Source organism: Rhynchophorus ferrugineus, unplaced genomic scaffold (genome assembly GCF_030347505.1).
Source record: "Rhynchophorus ferrugineus isolate W39M unplaced genomic scaffold, kcgeb_rfMv2 rfM3, whole genome shotgun sequence".
NCBI lineage: Eukaryota > Metazoa > Arthropoda > Insecta > Coleoptera > Curculionidae > Rhynchophorus > Rhynchophorus ferrugineus.
The window spans coordinates 67,168,282-67,189,308 of NW_027472582.1; the positions used below are offsets into that span (position 1 = coordinate 67,168,282).

The 21,027-nt window shown below is 29.5% G+C and overlaps 1 protein-coding gene across 2 annotated transcripts; it reads right to left on the reverse strand.

Moving 5' to 3' along the window:
* Nucleotides 1-7,768: 7,768 nt before the first annotated feature.
* Nucleotides 7,769-19,685, reverse strand: Traf-like (TNF-receptor-associated factor-like). 2 transcript variants are annotated; one of them, XM_076398268.1, is made up of 8 exons: nucleotides 19,529-19,685; nucleotides 18,365-18,524; nucleotides 14,418-14,659; nucleotides 10,845-11,184; nucleotides 10,660-10,794; nucleotides 8,871-9,025; nucleotides 8,113-8,265; nucleotides 7,769-8,051 (listed from the first exon to the last, which is right to left on the reverse strand). In XM_076398268.1, the coding sequence occupies exons 1-8, from the start codon at nucleotides 19,613-19,615 to the stop codon at nucleotides 7,857-7,859; spliced, it is 1,467 nt and encodes a 488-aa protein (XP_076254383.1). In that variant the 5' UTR covers nucleotides 19,616-19,685; the 3' UTR covers nucleotides 7,769-7,856. The 2 variants fall into 2 exon arrangements, with proteins under 2 accessions (XP_076254383.1, XP_076254382.1); XM_076398267.1 differs by having other exon boundaries at nucleotides 10,845-11,180; nucleotides 14,414-14,659.
* Nucleotides 19,686-21,027: the final 1,342 nt, after the last annotated feature.

The window sequence follows — 21,027 nt, forward strand, 5'->3', positions numbered from 1 at the left end:
ATGAGCTGCTGACATAACAACTACTCTAATTTCTCGATAATGCGACTTTAATTTATTTAATTTCTTGTTAAAAGCTTTTTTACCTAAAAATATTAGTATTCTATGTATTTCTGGCTATGCATTAAGCATATTCCATTTTCCGAGAAAAATAAATTGTAATCATTTGTATCAATATATTGGCAATGTCTTAATATATTCAAATAATCATATAATATTATATAATGCATTTCTTAAGTTTGATATATGTCTTTGAATTAAGTCTTTTTACTATTTTTTCTGTTTAAACATCGTATAATATAATTATAAATACTAATAATAATAAATACTAATAAAATAATATTCTTTCGTTGTTAATATTAATACAAATATCGTAACTAAACGTCCTTCATATTAGTTGTGATTTTACTATATATAATATAGGTTGTTTATTGAGAAAGTTCATATTTTAAATTAGAACTACTGTCACTAGCTGGAGTCATAGAGTGAAAATAGAATTTAGAGTTTTACATAATATAATTGAGAACATTCTCAATGTCTAAACCTATTTCAGTCGGATTTCCGCAGGATAGTGCTTTGGGAGCACTTCTGTATCTACTTTAGAATGCTCATATCTGAATATCAAAGGAACAAATACTTGTAAATTTGTTGGCGACACATTATGGTAAAAGACACATCTCTATTTTGGACCTTAAAAAAGTACAGCAAAATCTACAACTGGGCAAGAGACTATATTGGATTGTTGATTGTCAAAGAACTGTATTTTATTGTTGGAAGATACTCCCAACCTGACCTAAAATCAAAGAGATTGGTTTATCAGTTAATTAAAAAGCTCATATAGACTTATGGGATACAAATATTAGGTTGCTAGAACATAAAACCGACTGGTAGTTAGTTCAACGCTGTCGAAACAAATTTCTTCGATTAATTATCAATGCTTATCGCTCTATAAACATTTTGAAATGATGTTTCAATTAGGCTTGGATACACCCACATTAACTAAGTTTAGGAGCTTTTAAAATATTTCCAGAATTTACACTGAACACTTGACCTCATGTAACATATATGCAAAAATAAGAAATAATATCGATTAATACGCGATAACATTTAAGTATCTAATAAATAAAATTGTTTAGCAAATGATAATATCTGACAAAATGATATAAGTGAGTGTAGAGAAAAATGACGATAAACTTACTAATCGCGTCTTGTTATTTTGAAGAAGTTTAAAATATTCACATATATATATATATATATATATATATATATATATATATATATATATATATATATGTACATATATATATATATATATATACATATATATATATATATATATATATATATATATATTTATATATATATATATATATTTATATATATATTTATTATATAAGGGACCTAATTTTCCTACTTATGTATCATTTTGTGGATTTTTGCAATTCGCAATAATTTAGATTATTTTTGAAATGTTTGACATGAGCCTTCATCTAGTCTCCCCCCATCTAACAATTTTATTATTCTAACAGCCAAACTGTCCTTTTTTAAAGGTAAAATGACATCTCTCCCACTACAGAGGCTTGTGAAATCTAATTTATAATTCTGTTTGATTAAAATATAAAATTATATTTATTGTATGTGAAAGAACTGGAATTAATAATTTTTTAATACTTTTAGTGGTTTTATAATTTATAAATTAATTGTTATAAAATTTCAATCTAGCAATTGAAGTATGTACATTGTAAACATTCGAAATATTCGAATATTACTAAACTATATGTTATATTACATTGGTCACGTTCTCAAAGTATATTTTTACATATTTACCTGAAATCCGTAAAAGTTAACATTTTCGAAATGAACTTTATCAGCTTAGGTTTGCACAGCGACTGCTTGAGCTGCTTTTGAAGGATTTTCTAGAGCCATATTAGTTATCTGAACATTGTCTGCTTGAATCCAAACGATAGAAGAGCAGGTTGTCTTTTAAAATGGTTTTAAGTAATTAGTTTAATTTTACTAATTATGAAATTCCAATCGAGCTACCTATCTTCGATTTTTTGATACAATTCTTGTACATTGCAAATGCCGGGTCGCCACTTTCGTGCTGGTCATTTGAAGATTGGGCGCTCTGTTCCAAAGTAATGTGGACATTGTCTGCAGAATTTCCAGTACCATATAAAGGTACAGATGTACGTGGTATATAAACTGTTTCTCTATAGGTACCAAGTTCAGTTCTTATATATTTTCTTGCAGATCCACCAGCCTGAAATATAATTTATTATAATGGATATTTTTTAAGATATACATAACTTTAAGATGGAGTAAAATAGTAATAAATTACACAAATATATGATAAATTGACTTTATGGACATTTAATGTTTGCATTTCTATTTCACAACCATTTCTATTTGCCATAGTTTCTGCCATTTGGCTTAGTTGTCGATTAAATTTTTTACTATAAATTTCGAATAGTTATATATTTTGATTACATTTGTGTATTAATGATGGAGAAAAAATTTTTTCTTATGAAATAAATTAAAATATTACATTTATAGCAGCATTAACAGCATTCTGAATTGTCAAAGGATTGTTTACTATTACCAACAGTATAGTCAGATTTTCCAGTACTAATGTTTTCAAGAATTCAACCATTCAGATATTCGGATTGTGTATATTGATAAGTTTTAGAGTCTGATAAAATTAGTCTTGAAAAAGAGGCCTGAATAATAAATTCATTTATATAGTATAGTTGATGACTGCTGACGCTTTTGTAATGTTTTACAATTTAAACTATTGTCATAATTTAGTAACTTATATTTCTATATACAGATCTGATTATGCAACTGATTTAATCCAATATTTAATTTGCTAAATACTAAACCAAAAGAAATTTAAAATATAGGCAAGATCATTAGGGAAATAATGTTTGGAAAGTTAAAATGCAAGCAATAGTGGATATTTCAAGAAATTAAGAATTATAATAAAAAAATCAAATTCAATCATTGTTTTGAGTGCTAAAAAACTGATTAATATGAATGCATTTTATCCAAAGTCGTTCTATTTTTTCGTTACGGTTATATAACGTTTGAAGGTTTGAAAGAATCAATATAATTCTTTTATCTTTTTAAACTTCTTAAACGTTAATGCTTTTTTTAAACCCACGACCAAAACGCAATTTAATTTGTATTTCAAACAGTTACTTTTATTCACTAATCAATTAATCAACACAAATTTAGTTTTTGAGTTGTGTAATGACAATAAAATACGATATGACAGTATTTAAATGACTAAATAATGTTTTTGAACTAATGGTGAAGAACCCTGCAGCTGAAAACTTGGCGTCACAGTCCTTCAGTTGTTCACTGAAATCAAGCAGTTCTTCCAAATGATGCGCAGGCCAATATAAGTATCTGTAGAGATTGTTGCATATATTGTTTAGTTTTATTGACCGATTTTTGATCATATTTGTGCTGTTTGTAGTTGACCATAATAACATCTGAAAAATAACAGTTATTATTATTAGGATATTTATTTTAGACAATTTAAATTAATCCACTTATTATTAATATTAATATGCTAATATATATTTTGTATTATTTTATTTAATAATTTTAATAGAAGATTTTTTATATATTTTTTAGTCTTCTTTTTACCAAGGAGTGTTTATTTGGACTGGCGCTACTGTTTAAGGTGAGCTCCGAACCATGGTCCTCGGCATTAAGCCTACCGATTGACCAGTACACTTACCCTTATTTGAGACCATCCTGGAAGACACCCGATCTTACTTAGTCTGGTTACTGGCATGACTCAAATGGTTATTCTTTGTTGGGTTTTCCACTGTTGTCTTTTAAGTTCATTTACAATTGTAACCATGAACAAAAATCAGCAGCATTCGAACCCATAACTGTAGCAACAGTAAGAAGATTGTCATGTGCCTTGACAGTGCGTCAGCCAACTGGCTAATATGAGCATTATTATTACACTTTGACTTATTTACATATTCTATATTTACTCTGAACTTCTGTACAATGTGTTTTACTTAAATATCTAAATTTAAATACTATTAATGTGGTGAATTTATTGAATATTTAAATATTTATTGTGTCAGTTTTATCACTAAATTATATATACCCTTTAAATTTTTCTTCCCTACTAGTTGCTGTATCTCAATTAAGCCGTTCTCTTCTTCGGTACCACATAACGATTTATGATTACATATAATTATTTAAATATCAAAGATAATTTATTACATATTACATTACATATAACATATTAATTGGTAATTCATACTATGACTAAGAAATATCTTAAAGGTTTAACAAAAAATTACGTAATTTATATAGTGTGATATTGGCGTGTAATTTATGTCCGACCTAATATTTATCAGTCAGACATTCATATAAAATATCCGTCGTTGTTCTTAACTTTTGTGTTTTGCTTAACAATTTTGCCCTATATATGGTAATATTTAATTGATTTATTCGGTTTTTATTTACTATTAAGAAGAAATAATTCTTAAGCAATATTCTCAATATACCAAACTGGTTAATTGACTATTAAAACTTAAATCTCCGGGATTAGAACAAAACAGTGCTTTTGGAGGTAGAAACGTGCTAAACATCACTTTAAAATATGAACATAGCGACTGTCACATTGTTAGGAATTATAGTGATATATCAAATGGACACACATTTTGTAGTTTTGAGTTTTGTATTTTTGAAGTTGACAGTCAAATGCCTATTAAATCAGCTTATGCAGTTTTGTAGTAGAATTTTTACAATTAGAATTTTACTTGCCCTCTCTAAACTCTTTTCAGTTAAGTTACTTTTTTATTTTTAAGACAATTTATGATGAATGAGAAAATGAATATAATTCATACTGTTGAATAGTATCATAGCGTGGCTTCATAAGCTTAATTCCGATATTAAGCGTTGTTATACAAATGATGATGATGTTGAAGGTTATGGTCGTATAAAGCTAGCAAAAAAATAAAAAGTAATAGTTTTAGAAATTCGTAGAGTGAAATTGAGTATGATAAAATTACAACTTAAAGGTATTTAAGTAATATACTGACCACTTTATTCGAAAACTACTTATTGGATTTGTGGCTGATGAAATATGGATGGAAATTAGAAGAGTGTTGAAATATAACACATGTTACGATTAAACATTGTTAAACACTGCTCGGAATCATCAACACGTTCTTGTTTTTGGTCAATAGTGATCACACTCGCACGCACTTTGAACGGAGCTTTCCCATAGTCAAATGCTCATGAAACCAATGCGTTCTTTTGATATCTAGCTCACGCAACTTCGCCTCGATCATTAAAAACTATTTCATGGACTTTTTTTTATGTTTACTGGTGTTACAATCTCATTTGGACGTCCACTACGTTCTGTATCATCGGTATCTCTACGACCACGTTTGAAATCAGCAAACCAATGTTTTATTGTCGTGTCTGATGAAGCGGTGTCCTTACAAGACTTTTCGAGCCAATTTTTGCTTGAACGGTATCTTTTCCTATCAAGAAGCAATGTAAAATTAAAATACGAATTTTTTTGGTCCATTGTTTTGAAAATAACAAAAGTAGTGTCACTCTTAGCACAATAATTCTCAAACTTATGTGTAAATTATCATAAAATAACTTCCATTTGAAGGTTAGTACTAACTGAAAAAGTGGTGAATGCAATAAAACTAGTACCATCTAAGTGTTAGGCCTGGGACATTTTAGCTCATGTGTTATTATTGATGAATAAAACTGAATTTAGAAAACCGTTCCTCTTACAACGGTTCTGTTAACTCTCTAGTGCTATTAAAAACATAGTTAAAATTAGATAGTATTGAAAATAATACTTACAAAGTTAGCAACCATGTAGTATCCGAAAAGGAGTTTATTAGCTGTTGTCATCACATGTAATAAGTCCGTTGTTGGTTGGTATAATCTTAAAATAAGTTGTAATCCTTGCAAAGCCAGAACAAAATACATGAACAGGAAAGGAATGCCAAAAATCAGGTTTAATTTTCTGATTATGTCATTCATGTGATTAATCATGACTCGATATGATCTGACGAATCGCAACGACTTGTCCAATGGGAGGAGGTAAATTCTTTCAACTTTACCACACATGTCTTCGTATTTCAGCTTCAGTGACCTGTTCAAGTTTATGAAGCCGGTGCATAAGAGAAAGCTGTACATGGAGAATATATATTCGTAGTAGTATACTTTGATTAACCAGCGTTGGTGGCTGTACCAAAGGGAAAAATTGGCGGTATAAACCAACAAAATTGTGAAGATTGCTATGCCGAATTGGACGGTAGATGCTTCAATGGCACGTGCCACCATTGAGTTGGTAGTGTTTAAGTTTACAAAGCATTCTAAGTACGAAAATGTATTCATCATGTCTTCAATATATTTCCTACGTCGGTAAATTAGTATTATTGTGATACATATCATCGTATACCCGATGATAACAATAGTACCATCGATTACTTTCAAATACATATTAGTACTCATATTATATTTCAGTAGGTAAGTAACACTGAAGAACATTAACACTCCATGAGTCACGATCAAAGTAAGAACGGCAATCAAATAATATTTTGAACTGCATAATGACTGTTTTTCGTAATTATAAGGAGGAAATATCCCGAGAGCAAACATAAAATATGAAATAGCACGAAAAAAACGTATGTCTTTACGACTATAATATCCCATTCTAACTGGAAATACGTGGTCAAAAGTGGTACAATATAAGTATATTAGGTAAATATGGAATTGGATCGATGACACATTAAATTAAGGGTATTAAATGTACCTTTAGTAAATCGTTAGTTAGTATGAAGAATACTCTTTATTTGGAGTTAATATAATGAATTCAATTGTATTCTTTTATTGTTAAATATTATTAATTTGTTCTGTTTTTGTAATATAAGGTGAAATAAACGTATTAGGTGTTTGCATGTATTTTGATAAGGTATATCTATTTGCGAAAACGCGAGGTATCAATATAACAACTGTTAAATAACTTAAAGTAGCCCCTAAATTCGATAGTGTTAATATTTATCTACCTAAAATTGTTTTCCACTTAGTCCTGTTAAGATTCTCATTATATGTATTGTTCAAAATAACATTTTCGACATTTATAACATCTGCTATTTATTTGAAGAAATCTGCAGCTACAACAATTGTGACTGGCGATGAATATTGAATCGACTACAACAATCATAACTCTAAAAATGAATGGTTTAGTGCTACGAAAGCCATAAAATATTGCTGTGCCTGTAGTGGGATCAGCAAGGTGTAGGGAATTAGGAGTTGCTAAAACCGAATGGAACTATTATTGCAGATGTCTGCCAAGTAATTCAGGAAATTGAATGACGTTGTTAAAAAAACCAGTATTAGCGAGTAACAGACGCAATATCATCCTCTTGCATGACTTCACTAATAGTGGTAAAGATCCAAGATCTTTTCACTGTATGAGTTTATTAAAATAAGAGAGGGTATCAAACTACTGTTCACAAATTGTTTTTCATTCGTTTTTGTCAACAAAGCATATTTTGATAGCAATTTTCACTGTTGAATTTATAAGAGAGTAATTTAATTTTCTGAGACATCAATTTTAATACATGGTTAATAATATTAACTTTAAGATTCAGGTACTATCAATAAAATAGCCAAAATATTTCTATATAATATTCTAAAAAGAAGATTTACAGCATAAAGGCGACGATACTTCAATAATGAAATAATTAAATAAAACCCAAAGAAATTATTATCATAAATAAATCGTTTATAATTTAAATTTTATAAAACAGTATCAAATTTAAAGCTATAATTTACAAGCTGAAATACATTTATTAAATAGCAGTTTCATATTTAACCTTTTCCTCGATGTTTATGTCTAGAAATATTGTATCGTCCTTTACATATGTATCTTTCAATAGAACGTTGTGAGGTATAAAAATATATGTTGGATTCGATTCTTGTGGTTCATCTTCATCCTCGTCCCCTTCACTTCTCTTTGTTTTAATATATTTAGAAAAATTCTTTGGCTAAAAGTTATTTTATTAATTAAATATTTCAGTAAGGTAGTAACTTATCAGCGGTTGATACCTTTTCTATATTAGAAAGGTCTCTCAATGCAATTGTACCCTCCAGGGTACACGGCCATTTTAAAAGAGGATCGAATTCTCCTTTAAGCACGTGTAAGCATGCTAATGCGTATCTGTCTTTCCATTTATTTAAACCATTTAAATAAAGTAGAAGCTGAAAATGAAATATTAATAAAATACAGAAAATGATAAGTGTCTTATGGAAGACATAAGCAAAATATTAAGGTATTGAGTTGTAAGCCAAAGTGCTTCAATGGTTATTGAATTTTCGAACATCTTAGTGGTTGATAGATGATGAGAAGAAGGAGGGAAAACTTCTTCTTCTTCAACAGATATTAGAAATGATATTTCATTGATTCATTGTATTCTTAACCTTACCTTTTGTGTTTTACTAAACAGTTAAACTCATTTAAAATTGACTGATTTGTTTATGTGTATAAATGGGTATTAATATAAGATGGGATATAAAAAATAATTATTATTTGATTATTTATCAAGTATTTTTCTAAAATCTTAAACAATCTAATGGGTAATTTAATTATGTTTCTTCAATGGATTAATAGTGGTATTAGATAGTAAAAATATTAACTTTTATGGTGGTATATCATTACGATTTGCTTGTTTAGTGAATAATGATGGGCTCACTGATTATATTTTTATATAGTATGGATATGATTGTATATAATATGAATGTTAATATTATCCATTTGGCTTTCATTGTAAGGAGTTTTGTACGCCAAATTAAAAAAATATATTTACCCTTATTTTATAACCATACTGATGCGTGTAGAAAATCGGGCTTTTCAAAACTATAGCGTTTTCTTTCGCTCTGATCATCTTTGATTCTATTTCGGTAATTCGCCAGAGTAACTGTTTGTAACATCCCGAGTTACCTTCAGAAGTTGTTACGATACCTAAAATAAAATATTTATTTTATAATTTTTATTTAATCAGTATTACTTAAAGTGACAGATATATTAAAATAAAATCAGTGTTGGTGTGAATGATATGAAGGAGGCTATTTTGGTGCCAATGATCCAAACGGATTGGAGGATCAAAGTTCAAAGATAATGAATTGCAGCTCAAGCTCTTAAAGAATTTTAGACAAACTTTAGATGAAACAATTTTGAAGCAAATATTTATATGCGACAGAAAAGAATCAAGATGGGGGACAATGGCTACCTCACGAATTAACTGAATAAGTTATTTCGAAATGTTTCAATATTGTGGGTTCATTATTTGCAAGACAGAAAAAGATTTTCTATGGCATATTGTGACTGGCGTTCGAAAATGGATCTACGACAATAACCAAGGGAAAAAATGACGAATGATGAATGAAGGAAGGACGTAATGTAAAAAGGACCAGCAATAGCGAGTAATAGATGCAAAGTCATTCTCTTGCAGGGCAACTGTCGACCACCTGTTGTAAGAGGGGTGTTGCCTGATATACTTGGCGTATTCACCAGATATAGCACCTTCTGATGATATTTTGTTATGCTTTTGATTTTGATCAGATTGATGCAGTATAACTTGGGTAGCAAAATGTTTCAAAATTTTGAGGAAGTGTGAAAATTAATTAAAGATTGTATCGCAGCCAAACCGATATTGTTCTTTCGACACGGTATCATCATGTTGGTAGAAAAATGGGAACAGTTGTAGAGAGTATTTGATTAACATATATTGTAGTAATTTTTTTCTCAATAAATGCCTTTTTATACCGAAAAATATGAACGTAATACACACTAGCACCTGATATATATGAATTATAAATAAAGAACAGATGGAACAAAAGTCCCACTACTATTTTTATTGCGCGCCATCTTGGTTATGCAACATTTAGCTCAGTTTCGCTTTAACCATTGTATTGGTTTTGGTAAACACAGAATCCTCAATTAATTCATGAAACATCATTGTACGCACTGAAAGCAACTGTATGCTCTAGTATTCATGTTGGAAACATCTTTCTTCCCTATTTTTTTGAACATGACCAAGGTGTAGCAGTTACTGTTACTGCCGAACGGTACCAAGACATGATTCGAAATTTTCTTGTGCCTGAAATGGAAGAGCAAGGACATACGGTTTTAGCAAGATGGGACCGCAGCACACACTGCTTGTTCAACAATTGAATTATTGAATGAGGTTTTTCTACGAAGACTAATTTAGCAAAGTGGCGATTTAGCATGGCCAGCCAGATCTCCGGATTTAACAGCACCAGACTTTTTCTTATGGGGTTTTTTAAAATCAAAACTGTATGTGCATAAGCTCCAAAAGATTCAACATCTTAAAGACAATATTCGTCACGAAATTGAAGAAATTCAGCCTTAGATGTTGCAGGATGTCATGAAAAATACCTTAAAAAGAGCCGAAAGTGGTATAGAGGTTGCGGACTCATATAAGACCATATAAACTTTTTATCAAAATCTAAATTACTTATCTTTTCTTTGAGCAAAGTTATAGGCGCTCAAAATGGTAGCGGGACCACGATGTATTAGATATTAATCGAATATTTATGTTGATGTTGTATTATTATTTTTAATTCGTAGCTTACTTTCTAATACTTCCGAGTCAATTTGTAATTGATTAAGTTCACGCCTTAATTGTTTGACTTCTTTATCGTGTATTTCTGTTTTATCAGCTGCTTCTGATGCCATTTGATTCACGGCACGTATATCAAATACTAAGCCTAAAAACTCGATGTTAATAACAATAAAATAAGATCATATGGACACTTACTAGCTGTTTTCGCTTTTTGCTCATCTAAACTGGCTAGGGTGTTTCTTAAATCGCCGATGACATTATCCAGAACCTTGGAATTGTTATTCCACATATCTACACACGCCGTCCTATTACTCACGACCGCTGTGTTTAAATCATCTAGTGATCTAGCAAAATTCATTTCAGTCTTCTTGATATTGGAGTTCTCTTTATACACCGTTTCGTTGAGCATATTCAGGTTCATCTTTAAGTGCTCTATTTCTAGAAGTTTCTCTTGAACCACTTTCAGTTCCTTGTCCTGTGTCTGACTTTGGTTATTAGCGTTTACTGATGCAATTGTAGTTTTTAGTAAAGCTACCTGAAATAAAATTATCTTATTCTATTAGGTTACGATTGTTCCTCAAAATAAGACGCCACCAATAAATAATTGGATTTTTTTTGTGAAATATATGAACAGTGTATTTAAAGTCAATGAAAGTATCGATGAAAACGAGAGATTTCCGAGCAGAGAGAGTAGCAGAAATACTATCAAGCAATTTTACAATATTACAACGTTCAACTACATGTTTCGAAAACTGTGAGGATCTGCATGGACATTCTATCTTACTCAACTTATTCGCGGGACTTTGTTCTCTTCAATTGCTACTTATGACGTGAGAAAATATAAAACCTGTCCTTGAGTAAGTTCATTTATAGTTAAAAAAAAATAAAGCATTAAAAAAAATGTGGGCTAGCGTTTGATAGCTATTCTTTTTACAATTATTCGTGTATTTCTTGGTAAAATAACTGATAAATTTAACTTGTACTGATAATTAAATTTACATAGGATTATATTATATAGCACAGCGTTAATGTGTGATATTAGAGGTGTTTTGATAATAAAAGTATGATTTATTAAAAGCTTTATTAAAGCTTCAGATGTTTTATTATTAAATATAATTATTAAGTGAGAAACGATCAATCAAATTTAGATCAAAGGATATTTACACAGATATACCTATTTTAAGATTACATGAACCTATGATACTGAATGTTGAAATATCAAATTGGTATATCCGGAACAAAAGTCAAGCAAAAGCCAACAGAAAAGATGTAGTTATATGGTTTAACATAAGAGCATTATACAAAAATGAAGAAGCAGTTCAATTAGTAACTAATTTATGATGACCAGTGCCTAGGAATTTGTACAAGATGTTATAATATTTGTTGTTACGTTCACAAATAAAACGTTACTCACAAAAAATAAACCTATTGAGTTATATCAATATAGAAATTTATTGTATAAATTATATTATAATATATTATAATTATATTATAATAAATAATATTATAATATTATTTATTTGATTTTTGATTGCTTCTTGGAATTTATTATCTTTGTTTAATCGTTTATTTAAATTTTAAGATAACTATTTATATTAGTGTTTTGTAAATTGCTGCACTATTTTATCTTTATTGTTCCTTGTTAGTTATCAAAAATGACTCGCTTAGTTAATATGTTGATTCCGATCTTTAAGACGGATATAGATAATCTTATTATAAACATTATTGATATTGATTATATGAACTAGAGCCAATATTGGAAACAGATTAGGTCTGAATCAGAAAATAGAGTTAATGAAATGTATATAAATAGAAGAACATATGTTTTTAGCATTGAATACATTTCAGATAAAGGAAATGACAGGAAATTTAGAAAAACTGATAAATTATTATAATATTATTTATGTTATTATAGAAGATAGGAGTGAAAGAGAATCAATATAAGCTTTGTTGATTGTTGTTAGTTATGTATTAAGCATAATACAGAAGGATCATAGAATACAAGCATTTATTGATATATGTACTTTGAAGGATATACTTTACTTGCAGAAAATGTTGGAGAATATTTTGATAATAATCAATAATATAGAGAAGAATTTAAATGATATGAATTAGAAATATATTCTCATATACATATAAAAAAAAACATCATGGTAGACAAAAAGCAAAACAAATTAGAACCAAAATAAAACAAATATACTGGTTAGTCGGAAGATACTCCCAACTTGATCTAAAATCAAAGAGGTTGATTTATAAGACAATCATAAAGCCAACTAAAATTCAAATCAACTAGTCATCCAACGCTGTCAAAACAAGGTGCTTCGATTGATTACCAATGCCTGTCGCTAACCAACGATGAACTGCATGATGACCAGGAAATCAAATTGATTTGTGAAGTTATCTAAGATTTCGTCTTGAAACACGAAAGAAGACTACAAAATAATAGTAACGAGGAAGCAATATAACTGCTGGACAGCGCGCAGGATGTCAAGAGATTGAAACAAACCAAACCATACGAATTTATATAAAGTGTATACCTTTAGTGTAAACTATAGCTATAAGTTATTATAATTTTATAATTGAGGAATATGTATTGATGTGTTTTCTCACACTCGTCTTGCTTGTGAATTAACCAAGTACAAATGAAAAGTAGTAATAAATTAAATTAAAATTAAGATTGTACTAAGCGTATCTAATAAAGATGTTATAATATATATATTTATATATATATATATATATATATATATATATATATATATATATATATATATATATATCAAAGATGAACACCAAAAATATACCGAGAAAATATATCTTCCCACATACCTTCCCATTTTAAATATGATATATTTTTTTTAATTGCTTTTTTTTAATCCTCCGACATATTAAAAAAGAATATTAAAGAAGGACATAAAAGTTTCTAATGAATTAAATTTCAATAGAGACAATAGTATAGGAATTGCAACTTAGCTTTTTACAAATTTGATGCATTATTATTAAAAAACATAGTTTATTTATTATTTTATTCTATTTTTCTGATGGTGCCTGAATTCAATGCCGGAGAAAGTGATCAAGTTTTTGAAGATATCCAAAATTTGACTCATTTTCAAGTATTTTTATAAAAATGGAAGTTCTACTCATCTAGACCTTATACTACCGATAAGAAAAATTATTCTCTTCCATAACAACGTTCAGCCACATGTTGTTGCAAGAGTACACTTTAAGGAGGATACAAGATTGAGGTTGAGGATTGAGTTGAAGGAGACACTGTTACGGCTCGAATATGAAGTCCTACTCAGAGTACTCATTGGCCATAACGTTTTCTGATTACCACTTCTTCGATATTCGAATGTATCGATGCCAAAACCAATATCATTCTTTCAATACGGTATCGCTATGTCGCCACACAAATGGAAAAAATTTGTAGAAGATGATGGAAAATATTTTGATTAATATATACTGTACCAATTATTATACCAGATAACATGAATATAATCAAAGTGTTACCGATTGTGATGTAGCTTAAGTTCAAGTAAATAATTCACCATCCTAATTATTGGTAATTCCGCTAATCTGATATCCAGCTAATATTTTAATGTTAGTAGAATTGATTACCCACCGTTTGAATTAAGGATTTCGTGAGATTTTTTTACTGAAATGATGTAAAATTCTAAAAATAGACAGAAAAACATCTTTTCATAATCGTTGATTAGATATTGCCGAAACCAGGATGTGTTATTTAAATTACTATTTGGTATTGATACATGCCTGACTGTCAATGTTTTTCCGCCATTCTGATAAAATTCCCTGAGCATAATTCAGTTTCTGCACGGCTATTGATAAGTGATTCAGATTGTTTTTCATATCCGCTAAATTATATTTTGAATTATCGGGCTCGGAATAGGATTGTTGCGATTGTAGACGATTTTCGAGTTCTGCGTATCTTTGCTGAAGTCTTGTAATGTCCTCGTGAACCTTGGAGTTAATTGTTGGTACCACCCCGTTACGATCTAAAATATAAAGTTGGTTAGCTCATACATTATTAGGATTTTTTATTTATGTTATTTATTTATACGTTATTAGGTGCTTTTAATTTATTTTAATAGAAACTGTCTTGTTTGTAGCTAATTTTGAAACATTTATATGTGATTATATAAAATATTATATATACAACGTAGGGCAAAAGTCCCGCTACAATTTTGATTGCCTACTACTTTGCTCAAAGAAAAGATAAGTAAGTTTGGTTTTCATAAAATATTTATTTGGTCTTTACATTTTTTTTTTTGGTTATGATTGAAACATTATTTCGGCTAAATGATAACCGCAAGTCGCTAGAAAACTTTCGGCTCTTTATAAGGCATTTTTCATAACCTTCTGCAATATCTAAGGCCGATTTTCTTTAATTTCGTGACGAATATTGTATCTAAGATATTGAATCGTTTGGGGCTTATTCACATAAATTTATTTATTATTATTTATTTATTTATTATTATTTATCATTTATTTTAACAAACCGCATAAGAAAAAGTCTGGTGCTATTAAATACGGAGATCTGGCTGGCCATGTTAAATCGCCACTTCACGAAATTGGTCATCGTGGATAACTCAAAAATGTAATTGTTGAGCGGACTGTATCTTCCTGAAACCACATGTTCTCTACCTCTTGCTCTTTCATTTCAGGCACAAGAATATTTCTAAGCATGTGTTGGTGCCGTCCAGAGTAACAGTAACGGCAACACCTTGGTCATTTTCAAAAAAATAGGGACCAATAATGATGTTCCCAGAATGAACCACACCATACAGTTGTTTTTAGTAGACGCAATGATGCTTCATGAATTAATTGAGGATTCTGTCTTCCCCAAAACCGACTCTTCTGTTTATTAACGTAGCCACTGAGAAGAAAATGGGCTTCATCGCTCATTATCAATTTAGACGAAAAATCTTCAATTTTACCAGACAGCCAGTACAGTAATACAATCCTGTGTGTTGACTACAGTAATACAGGATTGTATTACTGTATTCAACTCGTTGATCAGCACATCACGGTAGTAATTTTTGGACTAATTGAATTTTATACGAGAACATTTTCAAATCAGTTTTGAGAATTCGCCTTAAACTGCGTACAAAAATGTGTAACTGGGAATTGATGTATCTGGAGACTTTGCAACACTATCGCACACTAGAGTCACATTTTCAGCGTTACGAGACGTCCGTTGTGTTCCAGAATGAGGTCTGTCTGCTGTCGTACCGTACTGTCGAAAATTCGCATGTATAAGATAAATTGAAGTTTTGTGAGGCACTGGACGATTAGGATATTTTTGACGCAACTTCCGCTGAGTGGCAATAATGGAACAATTATTTTCAATAAATGTTGTCACAGTTTCTGCTCGTTTTTGTGGCGTATCTTTATCCATAGTAAAAGTTGGACGTCTACATAATAACCAAGATAGCGTGCAATCAAAATGGTAGCAGAACTTTTGTCCCACCTCTTATAGACTAAAATATATTGAGTATTGAAAAAAGTTATTTCAATAGAATGCAGGAAAATTAAGCATATAAATACATAAATACAGATTATTTAAAAATTATTTGTTAATTATTATTTTTATTGCTTTGGCTGCTAAAGCTACAGAGTTAAACACCATACGTCCATACTGGTTCCAAAACACTTGTGCCCTGCTTGTATTGTCCTCAAGTCGGAATAGACATCTTCTTCTGTGAGTCTGCAGTATTGGTCAATTATATATAACTCCTCTGATGAGGTAATGATTTAAGGCCCATTTTGTCGGGTTGAAATATTCTCTTAAGGTGGTCTGCAAATCTTATATCTCTGTTTCAGTTACCATTTTCATTTTTTACCAGAGGCGTTAGGTCCTTTTAAGTTTCTAGTAGCTTACCATAGCGAGTACTCAGCACTAGGGTTATTATATAAGTCCACTCAGAAAATCACTCATGTGTCATATTTTAATTCTTTAATTTAATGTCTCAGTTGGGATGTAAGACTATTCAGCTTAGTTTTGTCTCTCTAACCCAATGAATGAAAACTCTTATTTTTTAATATAAGTTCTAGGATTTTTTATGGTAATAATTGTCGTCTAGTTTACGTTACGATTTCTGGGGTATTTTTCCAGACCGAGCGCTGATTATCCTTGAACTTCTTCACCGTAAAAATACAATTCCTCTTCGGTCTGTATCCGGTCTCCCAAGTTGATTTTTTCTTTTAATGCCACTTTTGAAACCTCTCCATTTGGTATTACTATAAACCAGATAGCAACTATTTGGCTTTAACATGATATATTCACTTAAAGTCAGTACAATTGGTGAATGATCTGAGTAATTTTTAATTGCTTAAAAATCGGAAAGGTTATATCAAAAGAACTTGAAAAACATTTTTATGTTGAAATTATTTTAAAGTATCCGTAAGTGTGTCATTTAATTAATTTAATTTCATGTTCATTTCGGTGTCTTTCCAGCGGTTTCGAACTGTCAGTTCCAGAGTTAGGGTAATGGAAGAACGCGTATTTTGGTGTCTAAAAAATATTGACCAGTTTACTGAACTGAAAACCGAACTCATAAAAATATATACCTAGATTTTGCTCAAAAATCATGGTTCAAACAATTTAAAATAAAACTGCCGGTGAATTGGGCATTGAATTTAATCAGTTCATTGCGATATTAACCAACATAATGTGAATTTTTATTGTATATTGTACAAATTTATTGATGATACCGGCGTAATTGTTTGATACTCTAAAATACGTCTATGTTATTTTTTATTTTAAATTACACATTTGTGGTTATATGTTATCACAATGCTATCATATATATAATATATCATAATATATCATATATCATAATATATCATATATATATAGTATATATATATATATATATATATATATATATATATATATATATATATATATATATATATATATAAGGAAGAAAAAGAAAATTGGACGATTACTAATATGTGGTAATATTAATGCAATGTAACCTTTGTAATGTTAAAGTATAATCTGCTATTAGTCAACTTGATGTTGTATTAGTCATTTTGTATAGAACCGGAGCAAATATATGACTTGGTATATATAATTAACATATATAATTCTATTGCCTTCCATTGATTTTTCTTTTACAGTCCAAAAAAGCACCAATTGTTATAAGTTTTTAATAACAATAAGGTGTGCTAAATATCAACATTTAAACAACGGCTTATATTTCAATTTAGAAGTAGTAATTTCGGCAGAAAAACTAGTAACTAATAGTAAAGTACTTTCAATATTTTATTAACGATGATATGAATGTTCCAGAGAGTGGTAGTTCTCAATTTAATTTACACTACATTTGAGTATAGTTTTCAGCTTTTTTCATTAAAATAATGAGTCTCGATGATATGAGGTCGATTATTTAATTTATTCAGATTGAAGGTGAATCGAACAAAGTGTTGACACTGAATAGTACTTTCGTATAAATGCATTGCATCCAAGGGGGTAATATATTTGTGATTTTTATTTTTCATTAATTAAATATACATTTTAATACCAATATACGATGATGAATTAAATGACAGTAGTATTTTTAATAATGTTATCTGTGTATATTATATCTATTTACATTCCACTTTATCAAATATATGAGATATTAGTTAATAGAAGGTTCGATATATAATGATTAAATACTAATGACTAATTAATTGCAAATAATATATCTTACCTATTGTATTTACTGGTTGTCTTGTTTTTTCGGATCTTTTTAACGAATTGGTATTATTTACACATTCAGATTTATGTTTAGCCATATTTTCCCTTTGTATATACGAACCACATTTGTAAGAACACGGTATCAGGACTTTTGAGCAGAGAGCTGTGTGACCCTGGAATTTGAAAATACAGATTTTATTTATTTAATAATATTTAATTTACTTAACATATTATTATGAGATTATAATTATATTACTGTGTGTAAATTTTGAGACTATATTCAAGCTCTTTTGAAAGACATATTGTTAATGTGTTAAGGGGATAAATAACTAGTTTCAGAATGATATTATTGAAGAAAAATAAAATAAAATACTTCAGAAGAAAGAGATAAGAAGTAAAGAAATAAGAAAATACCTCAAAATTAAGTCGGTGGAACAGTATATACAAAGGATGATGATTCTCTTGTAGGGAATGTTTAGAGCGTATGGAGGCACAAGACAAATAAAGAGGATATGGGCAGTAAGGCTGGAGAGGAGGACTGTCCTAAGCTATGCAGAAGAGAGGAAGAACATCGATCGAAGCAAGAAGATTGTGAAGAAATAATAGCAAACAGGAGGAATTAATACATACAGCAAGAAATAATAGATACTAAGCATAACCCACCAATACAACTATGTGAAAAAAAGTGTCTTTTTATTATATATTTAGTTTGTTATTATTGCATTGCTTGTATTGAGCGATTTATTTTAAAGAATAATGAAATTGAATAATACAATAATGGATTTTACTGAGGCCATGCTTTTTTTAGTTGTTTCAGACCCAATTATGTTTATAAATAACATTTGCTACGTCAGATTGCATTTGCTAGTTAGAAATCAGATGTCATTTAGCAATGCAATATGTATAAGAAGATTCTAAATATTTGAAAGTCATAGTTGCAGTTGATATATGTCGTAATTTAGTGGGGAACTGTTTACTTGCTAATAATTAAAAAAAATTCCATTGTCTGTATAAATACCGTTGACATTTGGTAGTATCAGCTGGATGTGAGTTTCGATTAAATGTATTTTTGAATATTATAGGTTCGATAGAATTCAGTTCAAAATACTTTAAAGGTTATATAGAGCATGATCCACCATATTTTAAATATATAAACCGTGCAATAAACAATACTTACAACTTCGGATTCATTTTTTATTGTCTGGTTACAAAAGTAACATGTAAATGGTTTCGTATTATTCATACTTTTATCATAAACACACATAAACCGACTGTAACATACTGAATAGTCGCGTCAAATGTATGCGAATGTTTCACCTTTGATAAGATAATTATTTTTAAACAAAGATAGGCGGCTGATTTTGTTGTAACTATGATGTAACAGTCTTTTTGGAACAACGATTTAGTGTATTGATCAGTGCTATGTCATGTCATTTCAGGTGGTTTTTAACCAATCACCAGATAATTATTTCAAGTGCCGAATAAACCGATAAGCCGAATGGGAAGTAGTACCGTAATTTTATGAAAAGAAGAGTTATCTCCTACTGTTTTAAAAATTAAAACATATTTTGTTTGTTTGAAAATGTCGAAACAACGTTTTAACCTGGGACATATCAGAAGTTTAGAGGTCGAATAAGGTGCTGTCGTTCTGATATTCTATTAAATCTTTTTTGATCCAGTTTTACATCTAGTAGGTCTGAAAGGATCCAACAACAACCTGAGCTTGTCATTTTACGAGTTTATAGATAATCCAGGAATAATATTCCTTTTATATCTTAAACAACTCATGTTAATAATTTTTCGTGGATGTTAGAACACGATTTACAAAGTACCGGGCAAAATAAAGTTTCACGAGTGATGATGAAGTTTATCAATTTCCTTGCGAAGACATCGCGCTGCTAAAAGACATACCTAGCGTTTCTATTATATTTATATCTGTTAATCAACAATCTAACAATTAGCACAAAAAGGAAAGTCTAGTAATGCCACCCATTATAAACATCGAACTTATTTCTGGTTGCCTAATTCTAAAGTAATAACGCTGTCAAATTGAATGTTTCCTAAAATGTTTTCTTATCAGTTTCGGACGCTGCTGGCGTCATCTTTTTTGTATTATACATTTACACTGTTGTTTTATTGCAAATATATTCCTTATGTCTTATTACAAAGCAATGTGTTTGAAAAATATACTTAAAATTATATTTCGTATTACAAATATTGTAATTTATCCTTTATATTTCTTGAACAAGAAACTTCACCATTTTGTCATCAATAATTGGTTCAAATATAAAATTATAATTTACATTAAGGCTAACAATACATAATATCAGACAGCTACCGAACTAATTAAATAACAGAAAGTACATCATTTTAATAGTGAATATTTAAATTAATTTAATGAAATTAATTATACTCGATATTTTGAAAATTATTATTTTAAAATTAATAACTTTGTGTTATATTAAATTACTTCGCCATTTCAGCTCAATATTTGTAAAATAGAATGCTGTATGGATCAGATGTTGTTCCTTATATTTGCTGTAAATGTTGAAGCAAAATAGCTAAAATTGCCTATGCAATGATGGAGTACATACTGAAAATCCGAAAGTTAAATCCATATTACACGGACACTTACATTTGAGGAAGTTTGTAGGTAAGTTTGTACCTTATTGGATG

What these genes read in the sequence shown, in the direction of transcription:
- Traf-like (XM_076398268.1), bottom strand. Translation starts at nt 19,615, where the DNA reads ATGTGTGTTTATGATAAAAGTATGAATAATACGAAACCATTTACATGT. An exon ending in GCAAAAAGCGAAAACAGCTA is followed by an intron (nt 10,795 to 10,844) that starts GTAAGTGTCCAT and finishes TCGAGTTTTTAG; the next exon opens with GCTTAGTATTTGATATACGT. An exon ending in TGACTCGGAAGTATTAGAAA is followed by an intron (nt 9,026 to 10,659) that starts GTAAGCTACGAA and finishes ATTTTATTTTAG; the next exon opens with GTATCGTAACAACTTCTGAA.